At 44.7% G+C, this 17,547-nt stretch overlaps 1 protein-coding gene across 1 annotated transcript in view; it reads right to left on the minus strand.

Annotated features, from left to right (window-relative positions):
* The window catches only part of lama1 (laminin, alpha 1), a 349,617-nt gene that overhangs the window by 175,140 nt on the left and 156,930 nt on the right, over positions 1 to 17,547 (minus strand). The window contains exons 16-19 of the mRNA XM_063058896.1: positions 15,465 to 15,575; positions 14,305 to 14,432; positions 7,313 to 7,399; positions 4,766 to 4,977 (exon numbers count right to left, since the gene is read on the minus strand). Coding sequence (XP_062914966.1) covers positions 4,766 to 4,977; positions 7,313 to 7,399; positions 14,305 to 14,432; positions 15,465 to 15,575 — 538 coding nt within the window. The remainder of the gene's footprint in view (positions 1 to 4,765; positions 4,978 to 7,312; positions 7,400 to 14,304; positions 14,433 to 15,464; positions 15,576 to 17,547) is intronic.

Here is a 17,547-nt window from a genome sequence, read left to right on the forward strand (position 1 = left end):
AGGAAGCCAAATGCAATGTTAGCATTCATTTTGAGAGGACTAGAATATAAAGGGAAGGATGTAATGCTGAGGCTTTAGAAGGCATTGGTGAGACAGCATTTGGAGTATTGGGTGTGCAGTATTAGCTCCCTTATCTAAGAAAAGGTGTGCTGGCATTGGAGAGAGTCCAAAGGAGGTTCACAAGAATGATTCCAGGAATCAAAGGTTTAACCTATGAGGACAGTTTGATGGCTCTGGGCCTGTACTCATTGGAGTTTAGAAGAATGAGGGGGATCTCACTGAAACCTATCAAATGTTGAAAGGTCTGATAGAGTGGAGGATGCTTCTTATAGTGGTGAGTTTCAGATCAGAGAGCACAACCTCAGGCTAGAAAGAAGTCCACCTAGGACAGAGATAAGGAGGAATTTCTTCAGTAAGAGGGTAGTGAATCTGTGGAATTCATTGCCACGGTCAGCTGTGGAGACCAAGCCATTAAGTATATTTAAAATACAGGTTGATAGGTTCTTGATTAGTCAGTGTCAAAGGATACTGGGAGAAAGCAGGAAGATGGATTTCAAAGGGATAGTAAATCAGCCATGATGGAATGGTGGAGCAGAATTGATGGGCCAAATGGTCTAATACTGCTTGTATGTATTATGGTCTTATGAACCGTATGAACTTGCAACTGCCACCATTTACTGCTGAAATCTGGAAATATACCCGGGCACAAGAGATTCTGCAGATGCTGGAAATATTGAGCAACACACACAAAATGCTGGAGGAACTCAGCAAGATAGGCAGCATCAGGCAGGCCTGAAACTTTGACTGTTTATTCCCCTCTGTAAGTGCTGCCTGACTTGCAGAGTTTCTCCAGCATTCTGTGTTGCTCAAGATTTCCAGCATCTGCAGAATCTCCTGTTTATAGTTTGTTACTTTTGCCTGTAGATGGCACTGCATGTCAACAGGCTATTTGAACAGGGACATTGACAAAATTTTTGTGGAGCATTCAATCCAATTTTATTCCTATAAATCCTCACAGATACATCAGTCTAACAGGCCACTGATTCTCTTCAGTCAGTACGCTTCTACAAGCTAGTTGTCAAATAGTCATTATTCCTCAGACAAAATGCTCTACACCTTGACAGCGAGTGAGTCTGGGCTTAGTATTTTGATTAGAGTCGGTCTAATGGTTTATCTTTCAATCTTCAAATCTGTTGAAAATGACAACTTTACCACATCCTCCTTTTTACCTCAGCACAGAAGATCTCTCCTAGAGCACCGACTGAACAAGATTAAGTTTTTAAATTTTTCCAAAACTATCCCATTCGCTACTGAATTCTATTTGAGAATGGTCTACAGATTTGTTTTGAAATAATTATTGCAGAGTGGAAATAGGAAAAAGAAGAAATGCAAGGCAGCCATTATAAAATGCTGAACAACCCTGTCTCTGTAATGGAAAATCAATGGATTTGAGTTGGCGTATGGTCTACTTTTCAGTACTTTCTTTCACACTGGATCAAATAAAATTGGAAAGTGGAGCCAAAACAAACTTGCACAAAGATTTGCCAGGAAGTGCAATGGATGTCATTTCACAGGTTGATGTAAGATTTGGCCAAGATCTTTGGTAGTCCTCCCAAACCCACAAACCTGACTTCTATAACTGATGACAAGCTTCACTAGCACATAGAAATGTTCAGGTTCCTTTCCAACTCACAGACCATCATGACTTGGAATTCCACTACTAGAGCATCACTGTTGTTTGGCCTTAATCCTGGATAGTTTCACTGAAAGGAGTCCCAAGTTCAATTAGAATTCAAGATGGCCATTGAGGCCCAAATGCAATACAAATATTGGAACTCAGAACAGGAATCATAAAACACTACAGCACGGGAACAGGCCCTTTGGCCCATCTAGTCCATGCCGACCTGTTTATCTGCCTCACTACACTCCGAGTGAACAACTTCCCTTGACGTTCCCTTAAATATTTCACCTTTCACTCTAAAGTCGTCGAGCTTGTTGAGCTGGGAGCAGTTCAGCTGAACCTGAAACACCACAAGAGCATTGCCAAAGAAAGGTCATTTCATGCATAGATATACAAGTGGGAGTTGAGTATTTTCAGAAAAGGCACTCAGCAACAATGTACAAGCTGCTCAGTTGCAAGCTCGCCTCCCACAGCTAGACATAAAATCCAGGCACTTTAATCAGTTAAGCAACATAAACGAAACCGGGTAATAGAGGAAGGAGGAAAGAGATGGGAAAGTGCGCATAGGTTGAAGTAAGAGTAATGTACAGGATGTTAAACACAGGCCCAGACAGGCCAGCACAAATGGCTTGTTACTGGGCTGTAAAGTTCTGTATATATGTCAACCACAGGTAATGGATGGGGTGTTTTCACAGACAACCTGAATTTGATTTTGTCCTTAAGTTGGAAAATACATAAAAAGCACTCAATATGGTAGCCATACCTCCATCGTGTTGTAGTGAATGGCATAAAACAGCACATATGTCTGATAAGAAAGAACGATTGCTAGAAGTGAAGAGAGAGAGAGAGAGAGAGAGAGAGCGAGCGAGAGAGAGACAGAGACAGAGAGAGAGAGAAAGAAATAAATAAGAGTTCTGCCATCCATAGGAACAAATGTAGGTAGGTACTCAGACTTTTCAATTTAATAATGAGAGCTTGTATTGGTGTCTGTAACTAGGAGACGGCTTGTAAATTGTGTACTACTAGATAGTTGTGCTAAAGCTAAGGTACAAACTCCTTTATGGAATCAGTCTGCCAATTAGCTGAGGTGACAGATCATTGTGTAGATATCTCTATTGTTACTGGGCTGCACATTAAATGATAAATGAGGTTAGGCTACCAATGGGCATGAGGTAAATTATGTGATTTACTGTGCAATACCCTGTAGCTGCTGGAGTTGACGGCCGGGGGGGGGGAGGAATGTATATCCATAAAGAGGGCTTTCTGCTTGTATTAAGGCAGATGATAATCTGGCTACGCTTTATTTTCATGCCACATTCAGTCAATGTATGCAATATGGTGAGCCTTCACTCCTGGCCTACAGTGAACTCTGGAAAATGCTCTGATGAGTAAAATTGTGACTATCTGTTGCATTGGGGGCACTGTCAACATTGGCATGTCCCATGCATAGTTTTGTAGTCCCAGCTGGCCATAGCACATTCCCCTTCCCCTCTCCAAGAACCATGCAAGTGGCCAACTTAATTCAATTACTCACCAGTGAAATGACCCCAGGAAACTTCAACCCCCCTCTGCCATGTACCTATTACTGCCCTCCACCCTTGCACCATTGACCTTCGCTTCTGTTCTCTCTCACTCTTTCCCAAACTGGGTACCTGTTTTAAAATGGTTCAAGGATAATGGTTAATGAAAAGTCTAAGTTGACCTGTAGAAGGTCCAGAACCAATTGACTTGACTTACACTGATGGAATCAACACTTAACATGGTTGGGTTTCGCTGCTTTGGAAAAGCAGACACTACAAAGGACTGCAATTTGAAAATGCCAGGTAATCACAAGTGTACGTCTGTGAATATAGTCTCTGTTTTACTCTCTCCTCCAATGCCGCCTGACTGCGGTGTTTTTCTAACATTCTCCTACATACACCAGAATCTAATACCTGCTGTATTTCATTATAGTTTGAACAAATTATCTGCTGGGTTCATGCTGAAGTTTAACTTCAACCATCAATAAAGTTAAGAATTAGCTGCTAGTGCAACCAATTTCCTGATATTTGGCTTCACTGAGGTCAAAGGGAATTCACCTGCAAATGCCTTGGTGATCAACGACAAGTATTTCCACTGCTGTTGTTTGTCTGGTCATGAACATTCTGCCCTCCTGCTTCCTTCAGTGTGAGTAGTTCACTACTCATTAACTTTGTTTCCTTTTGCAGTGACATTTTCGCTATATTGCTCCCAGCGTCCTCAATCCAACAATTCTGTGGGAAGCCCCTCACCAGAAGCACTGTAGTAATTCAAAATGATAGTGCACCACCCTCTTCTGAGGGGCAAATATGGATGGGTGAGAAATGCTGGCCTTCCCTACGTTCACAAATATGAATAAAATAAAAACTTCCCCACTTCCTCTGGGAGGATATTCCATATAGCCACAATCCTTTGTGTGAAAAACTTGCCCCTCACATTTCCATTACATATTGCCCCTCTCCCCTTACACCTAAATTCTCTGGACTCGAGGCTCCTCTACCCTTGGCTACCTACACCACCCACGCCTCTCACAGTCTTATAGACCTTTATAAAGTCACCCCTATTACAGTGTGAAATATCTTGTCAATCCAATCACTCCTTGGAAGTAAAGCCCTCCATCCAGGTGAAATGTTGGCAAGTCTCTTCTGCACTCATTCTAACACTACTTCCTCTCTTCTACAGTGTGGTGGCCAGGAGTGCACACAATAGTCCAAGTGTGACCTAACCAAAGTCTTGTACAGCAACTTATTTGTAAATTGTCCAATTTGTAATAAATTTACTGCCTGGTTAAGGCCTACATTTCGACATTTCTGTCTAAAACCAACCTGGGCTAATTTAAGCAACAATACCCTATCAGAAACAGACCCCCTCACTGAAGACCTGAAGTGGAACCCTTGGGTAGCTGGTTTTGATGCTCCACATGAATCTCCCACCTAACGTTTGTAAATTGGATATTCCACATTTTCAATTGTGTGTAGCTGAACAGTTTTCAAGCTTCACATTAAAATTGAATGACTATTGAAACTCTTTGATCCTTCTCTGTTCCATATCTTACTTTGTACTTACAGCTACAGTTCTTTGCAATCACTGCGTCTCCATAGTATCCGTCCGCACATCGCTCACACTGTGTGCCTGCGGTATTCCTGATACACCTCAGACATTCCCCTGTCAGGGGGTCACAATTTCCAGGATCGGAACGGTCAATGTTGTTGTTGCAGTCACATGGCTCACAGGACAGCCCAGGTGTTGTTGGGTTTCCATAGTAACCATCAGCACACCTATGCAGAAGGATTCATCATTTAACATGATTCACCATGAATTTTCCTGGACCTTTTAGGAGCTAACTCCTCCTACATCGGCCAGCCTAAAGTTCTTCCATACACTGAAATGCTGAGTGTATTCATGTTAAAAAGTTTTGTCTAAAACGTACAAGTATTGCTTTTATTTGGACAGCTGTACTTGCTGCTATGAAATCACAAAAAGAATAGGAGTTTTGAAACTTAAGGAAACATCCAAAATTAGGTAGTTGAGCCAGAAGGATCTCATAATCACTTCATTTCTGCCTCTGTTGCCAAGTGATGTTTGGCTTAATGCTTTGTCCATGAACAGATATGAACAGGCCCTTCTCAGGGCCGTCTCTGACCAGGTGAGTGTATAATTCTATTACTTAATAGAGTGCTCACGAACAGTGATCACTTCTCTTAAAAGATGATGTGCAGATTTGTTTTTAGTAATGTAAAAGCGTGGATGAAGCTGTCTATCCCCAAATTACAAAAGCATTTCGATAAAATGGACATTTGTTTTCTGTGTGTTCCTCCTGCCTGAACAAACAATTTCTTCGCAAAACTGAAATGGATGCAAATGCCAAAGCAGGTTACAGGTCAAATGTGGCCAGAGCATTGATGCTTTACTAACTCAAGAATTACCCCTCGACTACAGCTACTGGTATGATGTGTGTCATAGTACAGGACAGGTCAGGGTTTCTGATGTTCCATGAGGGCCTCAGCAGGAGTAGAACTAAGAACTAGCTATGCTGTTTGTGATGCCTGCTATACATCCAATAAGGTGATGGCTAATTCCCTACACACTCACTCGATGCCCATAACCCATTTTCAGTAGATTGCAAAGGTTTGACAATCCTGACTTTGAACAGACTCAGCATCTGGATATCCCTATTCCTCCGTGGAAAAAAAATGTAAAATATTATAATTGTCTGTATGAAGAATATTTTCTTATTCTCAGTCCTAAAGTCTGATCTGTTATCTTGAAACTCTGTCTTCTGATAATAAGCTTGCCAGCAAGAGGAAACAGCGCCTCAGCATTTAGTTTGAGAACCTTTTATCTTGCAGGCTTCAGTGAGTTCACTTTCATCTTTCTGAACTCCACTGTCTACACACGTCTTACTCTATCTCTCTCTCCATCAGTCTTACTGGATCTCTCTCCAAAGGTCAATGCTTTCATTCCCGTGAACAAGGCAGTTGGGATATAGCCTTGTTTTCGTACAGAGACCAAATCTGGCCATGAGGTCCCACTGAACTCCTCCTGCACAATCTCTGTATGACTTTGTTACTTCACCATTTCAGTTCATTACAATAAAGGTCCATGTCCTATTTCACTTTCTCCTTGTTTGGCACATGCAGCTTCTTCATTGTGTGAACACGGCACACTATTGAATACCAACATACAAAACTTTCCTATTATCTGAAATGTAAGGGCCAAGTACTTTCAGCCAACAGCAAGCTGTTCCTGTTCACTGCTGGCCCAATAAACATTGGCCTTTACTCTGTGCAGTGAAGAGATGCTAGGAAATGAAATTCAGGAGGAAAGACCAGCACCACTCCAAATAAATTTGTTTCATTGGGCAGTTGTACAGGATTCACCGACAAAACTGTAGAAAGTAATTTGGCAGTCAGCCAAAACACTCCTCCCATCTTAGCCAGCTGTCAAGGATGTCACAAGCTATCAATTTTCTCAAATTGAGAAATATTCACAAATATTCCAAACCTGCTATTAAATTTATTTTTAAAATGAAGCATTTAAAACATTTTGAAAAAATAGTTGTAGAAATCTAATAGTTATTTGCTCTTCAAAGTGTTCAAATACACAAACATTTGAAAGAAGCTAACAATATTGACATCAACTTTACTTCTTTACAATTATTCTACAGCAAAATTGTCCAAACATATTCCCTGACATAAGTGTTAGGAAGGTCCTTCAAGCTGGATGCAGTGTTGACATACAATATGTAAACAGCTCCCAGCATGTTCCAGACTCCCATATTCATGCATACATTTGCAGACTCCAGAATATGCTGGGGCCTCCATGGGAAGTTACTGTGATTACAAATGGAACTACCATTATTCCCTGAAAAATCTATCCCTTTTTTGACTTTGCATTCTTTCTACTAAAGTAATGAACTCATTATTTTGCATATTGTGCTCTATCTGCTACGATCTTGCCCTTGTGCTTAACCTTTTTTTAATCACTGTGGAGCACTCATTGTTCCTTGCTGGCATTGACAGAATTGTTCCTTTCACTTCTTTCTCAGAGCTCCCGGCTCAGGCTTAATCTCACTTTTCGAAAATAGTCATTCACAAATCTTCACATTCCTACCTGTCACATCTGGATCCTGTGTAGGCTGGCTGGCACTGATCACAAATGAATTCTTCTGTTTTGTTTAAGTAGCAAGTGGGACTGAAACTGAAGAAATAATATGAACAACATTAGATTTGCTGCAGGTATCAAATCATCTGAGCACTCACTAGGCAGTTTCAACTATCTAAAAATTATGGTTCCTTTAGGTTGTCTGAGAAACAGAACGGAACAGCGGTTTAACTACAGACTTTTCACCTTTGATTCTAGATCAGTATGTTTCAAAACACTGGCTGAAAAATTCCGAATAAAGCAGGATTAAATTCTCATAAATCACTGGGTCACTGCATTGAGCAGTTCCTGTTTTGGCACTAAATTAATAACCTACTTCAGAGAGAGCAGAAAATAGAACTGGATCAGATGTAGGGACTCGGCCTGAAATGTTAACTGTTTATATTCTTCCATAGATGCTGCCTGACTCGCTGACTCACATATCCTATGCTGTTCCACATTCTAGCAACATAGGCCGTAGTCAAGGGAAATTCTTGCCTGACAAATCTATTGAAATCCTCTGAAGAAATAGCAAGCAGGATAGACAAAGGAGAATTGGTAGATACTACTAATTTGGAATTTCAGAAGGGCTTTGATAAGATACCATACATGAGGCTCCTAAGAGCCCATGGTATTACAGGAAAGATTCTAGCATGGATAAATTAGTTGCTGATTGACCCCTTTCTGACTGACAGTGACCAGTGGTGTTCCCCAGGGGTCTGTGTTGGGACCATTTTTTTTTTACATTATATATCAATGATGGAATTGACGGTTCTGTTGCAATGTTTGTGAACGATACAAAGACAGGTGGAGTGGCAGGTCATTTTGAGGAAGTAGAGAGGCTACAGAAGAACTTAGAGTAGGAGAAAGCTCAAAGAAGTTACAGTATCGTGAAGTGAACTTTGGTAGAAGAAATAAACTATTTACTAAATGGAAAAAAAATTCAAAACCCTGAGGTGCAAAGAGATTTGGAAGTCCTTGTGCAGGATTCCCTAAAAGTTAATTTGCAGGTTGAGTCCGTGGTAAGGAAGGCAAATACAATGTTAGCATTCATTTCAAGAGGACGAGAATATAAAAGCAAGGATGTAATGCTGAGACTTTATCAAGCGCTGGTGAGGTCTCATTTGGAGCCTTGTGAGCAGTTTTGGGCCTCTTATTTTAGAAAGGATGTGCTGATACTGGAGAGAGTTCAAAGGAGGATCACGAAAATGATTCAAGGGTTGAATGGTTTGTAATATAAAGAGTGTTTGATTGCTCTGGGCCTGTACTCACTGGAATTCAGAAGAATGGGGAGTGATCTAATTGTAACCAATCGAATGGTGAAAGGCATTGCTAGAGTGGATGTTTCCCATGGTGGGAGAGTCTAGGACCAGCGGACGTAGCCTCAGAATATAGGGGTGTCCTTTAGAAAGGAGATGAGGAGGTATTTCTTTAGCCAGAGAGTGGTGAAACTGTGGAATTCACTGCGAAAGGTCGCTGTGGTGGCCAAGTCTTTATGTATATTTAAGGCAGGGATTGGGACTGAGAGGGAAAATGGATCAGCCATGAAATGGCAGAGCAGACTTGATGGGCCAAATGGCCTAATTCTGCTCTGATATGTTATGGTCCTAATTGGTCATTGTAAATAGTACTGTCATTAGGCTAGGGTTAAATTGAGAGAGGCTGGGCATAGCCACTCAAAGTGCCAGAGAAGCCTATTCGATGCTGTATCTCCATAAATAAAAGATTCTAAATAAATATTTTAAATTAGGACTTTATTTTTAATAAAAATGTGAATTCTACATGGTTAAAATATGTACATTAGTAGTATCCAATAAAAACTCAGACCTCTGCTGAAGTATTCAATCAGATGTGCTTTCATCACAGTGGATGTATTGAAAAGTGGACAATGGTTAAGATGCATATTCAGCCAGTACACAGCATCATTGAAAAAAATATTTTACAGATGGTACACAGAATCATTAATTACAAATGACAAAATTAAAATGCAAAAGATGGTAAGTTTCAGTAATGGACTATATGGAATATTTACTGCCATAACCTTTATGAATTTCCTAGCACTCCTGGCCTTAGAATCCTAAAGTTGTAGTTCAAGTCCCACTCAAGCACAAAAATGTAGAATAACTCTGCAGCACAGTACTGAATACTGCACTGTTAGAGGTGCCCTTTTTGTTTTAAGCTACTTATAACTTGAAGCACCTTCAATTACTCCAAAAGACTGAGGTTTGGTAAAATACTGAAAGGCTTTTATTCGCTGTACAATATGACCTCCACAGTGAGTGTCTGCCCTCGGACTGAGGGGGAGGGGCAAGGCGAACACCTTTATACAGGACTCTGTGGGAAGAGCCACAGGGGCAGTCAGCAGAGGGGAGTGTCTAGACAGGCAACCGAGTTACAACATATATACATGGTTTACCACATTCACCTTTCCTTTTTTTTTAAAAAAGAGTCCCGCGGGGTGAAGTGACTGACAATATTTACAAGAAGTATATTTACAGGTTAAGTCTATCAGGCGGTCGAGTCCGTCGCTGTGATCTACGTAGCACCGGCGGTGATTGCACCGGCGATGGCGGTTGTGTTGGCTCCGGCCTGACTTCAGGTGCCAGCACGTTAGGCGTCGGTAATCCCTCGTGCGTGTGCGTCGCGCCCGGTATGGGAGTGTCGTGTGGTGTCTGTATAGGGTTTGGGGTGCACGGTGTTTCGTAGGTACATACATTTGTGGGTACGGGGTCAATAGTCACCACGGAGTGTTCAGGGTAGGGGCCCGGAGCTCCTGCGGGCGCCAGGTCGCGGATGGAGACCGTGTCCTCCCGCCCATCAGGTAAAACCGCGTAGGCATACTGGTGGTTCGCATGAAGTAAGTGAACCCTCTCGACTATTGGGGAGTATTTATTGCTCCTCGCATGTTTCCGGAGCAGCACTGGCCCCGGGGACATCAGCCAAGATGGTAGGGTGGTTCCAGTGGTCGATTTTCTGGGAAAAGAAAAGAGCCGCTCATGAGGGGTGGCATTGGTGGCTGTGCATAACAGGGAGCAGATGGAGTGGAGTGCCTCAGGAAGGACCTCCTGCCAGCGGGAGACCGGCAGTCCCTTTGACCTGAGGGCTAAGCGTGTGGTTCTCCAGACTGTGCCATTCTCCTTCTCTACCTGTCCATTCCCCCGGGGATTTAGCTCGTGGTCCTACTGGTTGCAATTCCCCTAGCCAGTAGGTATTGGCGCAGCTCGTCACTCATAAACAAGGACCCTCTGTCACTGTGGATATAGCATGGGTATCCGAACAGAGTGAAGAGCTTGCGCAGGGCTTTTATAACTGACGTGATAGTGGTGTCGGGGCAGGGGATGGCGAAGGGGAACCGCGAGTACTCGTCAATTACATTAAGAAAGTACACATTGCGGTCTATGGAGGGAAGGGGGCCCTTAAAGTCAACACTCAGTCGCTCAAAGGGGTGGATGGCCTTGATGAGTGGTGCCTTTTCGGGTCAGTAGAAGTGCAGTTTGCACTCTGCGCAGACTTGGCAGTCCCTGGTCATCATCCTGATCTCCTCAAGGGAGTAAGGCAGGTTCCAGGCTTTCGCGAAGTGGAAAAACCGGGTGACTCCCGGGTGGCAAAGGTCTACATGTAGGGCATATAGCCGGTCGATCTGTGCGCTGGCGCATGTTCCCTGAGATAGGGCATCGGAGGGCTCGTTGAGCTTCCCAGGCCTGTACATGATGTCATAGTTGTAGGTGGAGAGTTTGATTCTCCACCTCAGAATTTTATCATTTTTGATTTTGCTCCGCTGCTGACTATTAAACATGAATGCGACTGAGCGCTGGTCAGTTAGCAGGGTGAACCTGTTGCCGGCAAGATAGTGCCTCCAGTGCCTTATAGCTTCCACTATGGCCTGGGCCTCTTTCTCTACCGCAGAGTGCCGAATTCCAGGGCCTTGAAGAGTACGGGAGAAGAACGCCACTGGTCTTCCTGCCTGGTTGAGGGTAGCAGCCAGCGCAAAGTCGGAGGCGTCACTCTCTACTTGGAAGGGAATGGACTCATCCACCGCATGCATTGCTGCTTTGGCAATGTCCCCTTTTATGCGGTTGAAGGCCGCATGGGCCTCGGCAGAGAGGGGGAATGTGGTGAACTTGACCAGGGGGTGGGCCTTGTCTGCATAGTTAGAGACCCATTGGGCGTAATATGAAAAGAAGCCCAGGCACCTTTTGAGGGCTCTGAGAGTATTGGGAAGAGGGAGTTCCAACAAGGGGCGCATACGGTCGGGGTCAGGGCCAATGACTCCATTCTCCACGACACACCCAAGGATAGCAAGTCGGGTGGAACCAAATACACACTTGTCCTTGTTATAGGTGAGGTTGAAAGATTTGGCCGCTTGGAGAAATTTTTGGAGGTTGTTGTCATGATCCTGCTGGTCGTGACCGCAGATGGTGATGTTATCCAGATATGGGAACGTGGCCTTCAGTTGGCACTGGTCCACCATCCGGTCCATTGCCCTCTGGAAGACAGATACACCATTCGTGACACCAAAGGGGACGCGCAGGAATTGATAAAGCCTGCCGTCTGCCTCGAAGGCAGTGTAAGGGCGGTCCTCCCAGCGGATGGGGAGCTGATGGTAAGCGGATTTTAGGTCTATGGTCGAGTACACCTTGTACTGTGCTATCTATTGACCTTATCTGCGATGTGGGGTAGAGGGTACGCGTCGAGCTGCGTGAACCTATTGATGGTCTGGCTATAGTCCACGACCATCCTATTCTTCTCTCTGTTCCGAACAACCACCACCTGCGCCCTCCAAGGACTTGTGCTTGTCTCAATGACCCCCTCCCTGAGCAGCCGCTGCACCTCCGACTTAATGAAGGCTCTGTTCCCCACGCTGTACCTCCTGCTTTTAGTTGCAACAGGTTTACAGTCGGGGGTCAGGTTGGCGAACAGCGGTGGGGGAGGGATCCTGAGGGTGGAGAGGCCGCAAGTGGTGTCGGTAGTGTGGCAGTTGGCATGATGTTGGGTGGGATGCGCGGGTCGGTGTGTGTGTCTGGTCAGTAGCAGGGTACGTGACATACCTCTACAAAACAGGGGATTTATGACAGTAATTGGCAGGAGGGGCCCATCATACTTCATTGTCACGCTTTTCAGGTGGCTCTGGAAGTCCAACCCCAACAGCACAGGAGCACACAGTTGAGGCAAGACCAGTAACACAAAGTCCCGATATTCAGTGCCCTGCACCACTAGTGTCGCTACACAACCCCCCCCCCCCCGGGTGTCTGCTGTATGCGACCTGGAGGCCATGGTGACCCTCCGACTTACCGGCCATATCATGAGTCCACAATGCTGCACCGTGGCCGGGTGGATAAAACTCTCCGTGCTGCCTGTGTCAAACAGGCAGCTTGTCCTGTGCCCCTCCACCAGGATGTCCATCATTGACCTTGCGAGCTGGTGGGGAGCGCTTTGGTCGAGGGTCACGGAAGCCAGGGTGGGGTCGCTGTCTTGGTCCGGCGTGGTGGGGTGCCCCGTGAGCACCCGTTGGTCGTAGGCGGTGGGAGGTGGCGCCGACCAAGATGGCCGCCCCCATGTCTCGCATGTGATGGTGGCGTGCAGGGAAGATGGCGGCAGGCAAGATGGCGACCCCCACGTCTCGCACGCGGCGCTGCTCCATCCCGCTCACGGTTTTGACTTACAGGCCTTGGCGAAGTGGCCCTTCTTTCCGCAGCTGGAGCAGGTAGCTTGTCGGGCCGGGCAGCGTTTCCGGGGGTGCTTCTCGAGTCCGCAGAAGTAGCACTTTGCGGACTCACGACTGGTGGCAGCCAAGGTCGATTCGCTGGCGGGTTGCGGGGTCTGCGGCACCCACGAGGCCATCGGGGGATCGCGTGCCTGGAGAGCCTCGGAGTTATGCAGAGCGGCCTCCAACATATCAGCCAGCTCCATCGCCAAACTTAGGGTAAGATCGGCTTTTTCCAGCAGTCGCTGGCGCACGTACACTGACCTGGTCCCCGTGACGAAGGCGTCCCTCACTAGGAGTTCTGCATGCTGCACCGCCGTCAGCTCCTGGCAATTGCAGGCTCGCACGAGCGTCCGTAGGGCCTGTACGAACTCAGCACTCAATTCCCCGGGGCATTGTTGCTGTGTCGCTAAACGGTGCCGAGCATAGACGCTGTTTATCGGCCGCAGGTATTGCCTTTTGAGTGCGTTCATTGCGCCGTCGTAGTTCGGCTGGTCTCTGATCAGCGAATAGACCCGTGGACTGACCCTGGAGAGGAGAACTCTGCGCTTCGCTACGGGGTCGGTCGCTTTGATCTCCTCTAGGTACGCTTTGAAGCAGGCCAGCCAGAGTTCAAAAGCGTTTCCAGCTTCAGGTGTTTGCGGATTGAGGTCTAATTTTTCTGGTCTCAGGGACTGTTCCACGTTTTAAAACGTACAGCAAATAAAATTGAAGCACCTTCAATTACTCCAAAAGACTAAGGTTTGGTAAAATACTGAAAGGCTTTTATTCGCTGTACAATACGACCTCCACAGTGAGTGTCTGCCCCCGGACTGAGGGGGAGGGGCAAGGCGAACACTTTTATACAGGACTCTGTGGGAAGAGCCACAGGGGCAGTCAGCAGAGGGGTGTGTCCAGACAGGTAACCCAGTTACAACATATATACATGGTTTACCACATAACTGAGGACCCTTCTGTCCCCACAGTGTAACATGGTGCTCTAACAACGCTCTTCTGGCCAATATTTGTACCCTACTGACTACTGGGTGCTTACAACAATGCAACATGCAAAGCCTTGCTGTTCACAAAGTAGCCACCACTACAACAAACTACAGATGGCTTCTTTGCCTAGATTCTACAGCTCCTGTAAAATACATTCACAATACAAGTTGAGGTTGCACAGTCAGTCATCAGATACTTTGATGATTGATAATGTGGCACGCCCAAAGGTTGTGCATAGCATAACAAACACCTTGCATCAGAACAATAGCAGGCTTACTTGTTAGAGGGAATGGTCAGTGGGCAGGCACAAGGTTTGCAGTCCTCTACAGTCCCTCTGCTGGGATCACCATATAAACCTGGGAAGCACTGATCACAGGCTGGCCCAGTTGTGTTATGTCGGCAGCCCTGGAAAGTACAGAGTTTCAGTAAAAATGCAAACAAAACTTCTGATGGTAACTATGTCTCCCTCCCTCCCCCTTGTTAAGCAGAACAACTTTTCACAGATATTCAAATATTGGGCCTGATCTTCCATTGGCTTGAATTTAGTGGACGCCTGCCTCCACACCTCTGTGCTTGTGTGACCTTCTGCTTGTGGCAACATGGCATGACATTTGCAGTGGAGGAGCTGTCTTAGCACAGGTAACCTGGTGTGCTCAGAGAACGACTTTGACAATCAGTAAGGATCTGCGCAAAAACTAGTCTACTGAGAGTGTTCTTCAAAGCTCGAAAATGTCAAGGTCATGTATTTAATAACACAAGGGCCTAGTTGAAAATAAAATGTCAGATGATTAAAAATATTAATTAGTTGAAGTATTGAATGTTTGAAATATTGAACACTACATGTCTTTTACATTTATAATACATATATACACACACACAAAAAAAATTAGAAATAATTAAATATATTGAAGCTAGTTTAATGGGAAAAGAAACTTCCATTTCCTTTCCCCCTTCTAGCTGTCTCTCACTGAATGGGAATAATGTGTTTGCAGTAGAATGTGCAAACTTGCCAATCTGCGATTAGGGAAGCTTGTGAAAGTCCCCACTACCTCACTAGGCTCATAATTGTAGCCAGGAGGTCAAATGGTCTCCTCCTGGAGGACGGTACTGCTGGGTTTTCAATAGGACAAAGGAGTTCCCTCCTGGTGTTTGTGCTGCTACAGGATGGAAATTCTGGGTAACTGTAATTCATAGAAAACAAATAGACCAACACTGATTCTAAATCTAAATCTCCATCCCTTACAAATTGAATTATGTATCACAAATACATACAATGCAATAGAACGCGGGGACCATCTCCCATTACTGGTGCAATTGTGATATAACATTATAGCATTGCCAACACACAGGAAATTGCACATCTCCACAAAAATTTCTGCTTTTACAGTTTCACCTGACCAATCGTACTTGAGATAACTTGCATTATCAAGAACTCACCAAGCAAGTACCATTAATGTCACATTCTGTAGCATGCCCGTTGCATTCACACTGTTGACAGATGCCGCCAAATAAGATTCCATCAACACGATAAAAGCCTGTGATGCAGGACTGTTGGAAACAATAATTAACTGCATAAAAATACACAGTACTGTGTTCCGGTTCAAGATGGTGCCAGTGAAGCTCGGCGACTTCTATCTGGTGACCAATGAAACAAAGAGAACAACTAAATACTTGGTTAATCACTCTTTTCCTGGCAAACGATCCTGTAACAAGCCTGTAACTTCCCTTTGGCCTTGGGAAGTAATTCGAGCGGCAGAACCAAGGCGAAGCACCTCTGATTTTTAAAATTTTCTCCCCATATACAAAATAGTCCACGCATTTATTCCTTCTACCAAAGTGCATAGTAATGCACTTCATTGCATCATATTCCTTCTGTCACTTCTTTGCCCATTCCCCCAATCTGCCTGCCCTTCTACAGAACTGTACTTCAACATTTCCAGCCCTTCCACCCACCTTCATATCGCCTGCAAACCTGGCCACAAAGCCATCAATTCCTTTATCTAAATTGACATACAACATGAAAAGCAGTCCCGACACATACCCCTGCGGCACACCACTATTAACTGGCAGTCAACCAGAAAAGGCCTGCTTTAGTCCCATCCTTTGCCTCCTGCCAATCAGCCAATCTTCTATCCATTCTAGTAGCTTTCTCATACTACCATAGGCTCTTACTTTCTTAAGCAGGCTCATGTATGGCATCTTGTCAATGGCCTTCTCAAAATCCAAATAAATAGCATTCACTGACTCTCCTTTGTCTATCTTGCCTATTATCTCCTCAAAGACTTCCAACAGATTTGCCAGGCAAGATTTCTTCTTTTGAAAACCATGCTGGATTTGGCCTATTTTATCATGTGCCACAGGTACCCCAAAGCCACATCCTTAAAAGTCAACTCTAACATCTTCCCAAACACTGAAGTCAGGCTAACTGGCCTATAATTTCCTTTTTTCTGTAGCCTGCCTTTCTTGAAGAGTGGAGTGGCACTTGCAATTTTCTAGTCCTCAGCAACTGTGGCCAGGTTTGCAGATGATACGAAGATGGGTGGAAGGGCTGGAAATGTTGAAGTACAGTTCTGTAGAAGGACAGACAGATTGGGGGAATGGACAAAGAAGAGGGAGTTAGATATGGCCCTTGTGGCTAAAGGGATCAGGGGGTACGGAGGGAAGGCTGGTACAGGGCTCTGAGTTGGATGATCAGCCATGATCATACTGAATGGCGGTGCAGGCTCGAAGGGCCAAATGAACTACTCCTGCACCTATTTTCTATGTTTCTAACCTTTCCAGAACCTAGTGATCCTTGAAAGATCATTACTAATACCTCCACAATCTCCTCATTTGAGTAGGACGTATGTCAAACTGGGATTCTGCCAGCCTGGTACATTATGAAATGGTCAAAAGAAAGGAGTTAATTTAGTCTCATGCTGTGAAGAGACAATAAACAGGACTTAAGTTTTACTATTCAAACAATTGCTTGAAGATTCTCTTTTAAAATATATACTTCAGAGTGAAATTTCTCCAAATAATGAAAAAAGTGTCCAAAAAAATACACCATTTGATAATGTTTCCAATAAGATTACTAACAGGCAAAATTCTCACCTTCAGGTGTATGTGTATTAAGTCGCATGTGCCACAGGAGTCCATTGCATCTATTTTTCAACTAGGTTATTTAAGAAATGTAGCAATTACAAAACTAACTATTGATTTTCTTCAAATCAAAGATTCCTTCTAGCATCTTTTCCTAAGAGGTAAAGAGAAATTTATTCATAAACGTGAATTTAACTGAATTTAATCCCTGGCACTGATGGCTCTGGGAGTCTCCAGACAGGTGACACTACCATCAGCAACACCAGTTCCAATGACCCCGAGTGGATCCAGAACGTGGATTCTACCAACACCAATGCCAGTTTCTACAACCACAGACACTGTCAAACTGCTAACTGCACAGCCTCTAGCTCTGGCTCCAGCCTGGACCTTGACCGCCAGCAGCTCCAGGCAAAGGCTTTACTTGCTGCTGGGCCCTCTT

The sequence above is a fragment of the Mobula hypostoma genome, chromosome 1 (genome assembly GCF_963921235.1).
Source record: "Mobula hypostoma chromosome 1, sMobHyp1.1, whole genome shotgun sequence".
Classification (NCBI taxonomy): domain Eukaryota; kingdom Metazoa; phylum Chordata; class Chondrichthyes; order Myliobatiformes; family Myliobatidae; genus Mobula; species Mobula hypostoma.